Raw genomic sequence first — 2,423 nt, 5'->3', positions numbered from 1 at the left:
TGGGTTGAAAAAAGTTAACTTTTTTTTTTTCCTCACAGCATCAGATAGTGAATGTTGTAACATCAAGCTGGACACAGAGACCAGTCCCTGCAGTAGCGACTTTGAGGAAAGTGTGGACAAGAAGCTGCTGAGAACCTTGAGTGAGTAGCTCTTCACCGAGATAAAAGCTGCCCACCAGCTGGTTGACTATAGGGAAGGTCCATTAGGAGGGACCGATGACTCCTTTTAAGGAACCCTATAAAGGAGCTCTGGTGGCCTAGTGCCTAAGGCATTTGACTACTAACCAGAAGGGTAGCAGTTCAAACCCACCAGCCACTCCTCGGAAGGAAGATTGGGCAATCTACTTTCCAGTGCTTTCATCATTGCACCACATAATGGGCTCCTTCCAATTACATCTTCTGTAGAGATACCACCTCAGAAACCCAAGAAGGGGTCGTGATGAGTTGAGTTGACTCAATGGCAGTGAGTTTTATAAAGGAGGCTGGTGGTGCAGTGGTTAAGTGCTTGGCTGCTAACCAGGTCAGTGGTTCGAACTGTCTAGCCACTCCCCAGGAGAAAGATGTGGTCTGCTCCTATGAAGATTACAGCTTTGGAAACCCTATGGGGCAATTCTACTCTATCACATGGAGTTTCTATGAGTCAGAATCGACTCAACAACAGTGGGTTTGAAAGGAAGTATAATGGAGCCCTGGTAGTGCAGCGGTTAAGCTCTCAACTGCTAACCAGAAGTGACCAGTTCAAACCCACCCAGCAATCTGCTACCTTAAAGATTATAGCCTAGAAAACCCTATGGGGCAGTTCTACTCTGTCACCTAGGGTCACTGAGTTGAAGTTGACTTGATGGCACCTAACAACCAGGAGGAGATAGAATCATGGAAAGCTGTAATAGGACTTGGGTTGGCACGGCACCCTGGATAGTTAGGGAATCAGTCCCATTCAGTTGGTGGTCATCTAGGATATGGTTGGCAAATCATGCCTGCAGGCCAAATCCTATACCGGCCTACCACCACCCCACATCCTGGTTTTCGTAAATAAAGGCTTATTGGATCCACAATATGCCCATTTGTTATATCTTACCTAGGTATGTTACTTACAGTCATAATGGCAGAGTTGAGTAGTTGTGGCAGAGACCATATAGCCCTCAAAGCCTATACAGTTTACTCTCTGGCCCTTTAAGGAAAGATTGTGTGGACCCCTGAGCTAGGAGACTCAGTAGAAAAGAAAGCAGTGTACTGAGGGAAGGGAGTCAATGACAGAACAAGGTGAAAAATTCTCCTTCCTGAAAACAATAAAGCTGGGAACAGATTGCTCTTCCACCCTAGAGGGCAATGATTGAATTACCCCTGCTTTCCATGATACTGGGAGCTCTGGTGGCCTAGTGCCTAAGGCATTTGACTGCTGTCCAGAAGGCTAGTGATTCAAACCCACCAACCACTCCTCGGAAGGAAGATTGGGCAATCTACTTCCGTAGTGATACTGCCTCAGAAACCCAAGGAGGGATCACTATGAGTTGGGTCCGACTAGACGGCAGGGAGTTCCATAATACTAATCCCTGGGTAGCACAACCACAGTTAAGATCTTGGCTACTGGCGGTTCAAACCCACTCAGAGACACCTTGGAAGAAAGACCTGATGATCAGTTTCCTAAGGTCCACATCCTTAGAACCCCTGTGGAGCACAGTTCTACTCGGCAACACATGGGGTCAGCATGAGTTGGACACAGGAGACAGCCAATCGGTTGGTTGGTTTGGTTGGGTTTTTTTGTTTGTTTGTTTGTCTGTTTGTTTTTGAGTTTTCCCTAATGTACAAGAGAGGTTGCTTCAGAGTTAGACAATGTAGGTGCCTGGGAATGCACTCAGCCACACCCACAGGCTCTGGCTCAGGGTGCATCAAAGGCTGTGATACCAGTCCTCTCTCAGCGGGTGTCACAGCAACCCTGTAGTAGGACAGAGTAGAACTACCCCATGGGGTTTCCTAGGCTTTCCCTAGGGTTTCCTGTAATCTTTACAGGAGCAGATTGTCAGGTCTCCCACCCCATCCCATCCCTGTGGAGCCAATGATGAGTTTGAACCACTGATCTTTCTACCTTTTTGGTTAGCATCTGAGTGCTTTCGCCATTGCATCATGTAATGGGCTCCTTCCAATGACATTATATGGAATTGATTCATTCCCCTCCAGGAAATCTCAATTCCATTGGCAGTAACATAGGTTTGTGGCTTTTCAGCGATGTCATCTCAGGTGGAAGGTGCTTCCTAAGCCTTTAAAATGCACATAGGGCCATATCAGTGCCAGGATAGCATGATTAGTTCCAGCCAAACTGTCAAGGGCTTTGTCTCCATTTGTGCTTCTGTTTCTTTTCTTAATTTGTTTTTTGTTTTGCGTATTTATTTGTTTGTTAACTTTTTATTGTGATTTGGTTGGGAG

At 46.3% G+C, this 2,423-nt stretch overlaps 1 protein-coding gene across 1 annotated transcript in view; it reads left to right on the top strand.

Moving 5' to 3' along the window:
* CNNM1 (cyclin and CBS domain divalent metal cation transport mediator 1) overlaps nucleotides 1-2,423 on the top strand; it is a 69,079-nt gene that overhangs the window by 65,285 nt on the left and 1,371 nt on the right. The window contains exon 11 of the mRNA XM_007939972.2: nucleotides 39-140. Coding sequence (XP_007938163.2) covers nucleotides 39-140 — 102 coding nt within the window. The remainder of the gene's footprint in view (nucleotides 1-38; nucleotides 141-2,423) is intronic.

The sequence above is a fragment of the Orycteropus afer genome, unplaced genomic scaffold (assembly GCF_000298275.1).
Source record: "Orycteropus afer afer isolate SDZICR_OR568_19922 unplaced genomic scaffold, OryAfe1.0 scaffold00064, whole genome shotgun sequence".
Taxonomy (NCBI): domain Eukaryota; kingdom Metazoa; phylum Chordata; class Mammalia; order Tubulidentata; family Orycteropodidae; genus Orycteropus; species Orycteropus afer.
Note: the sequence above shows the minus strand (reverse complement) of the source record. Positions and strands in the feature narration are given on the sequence as shown.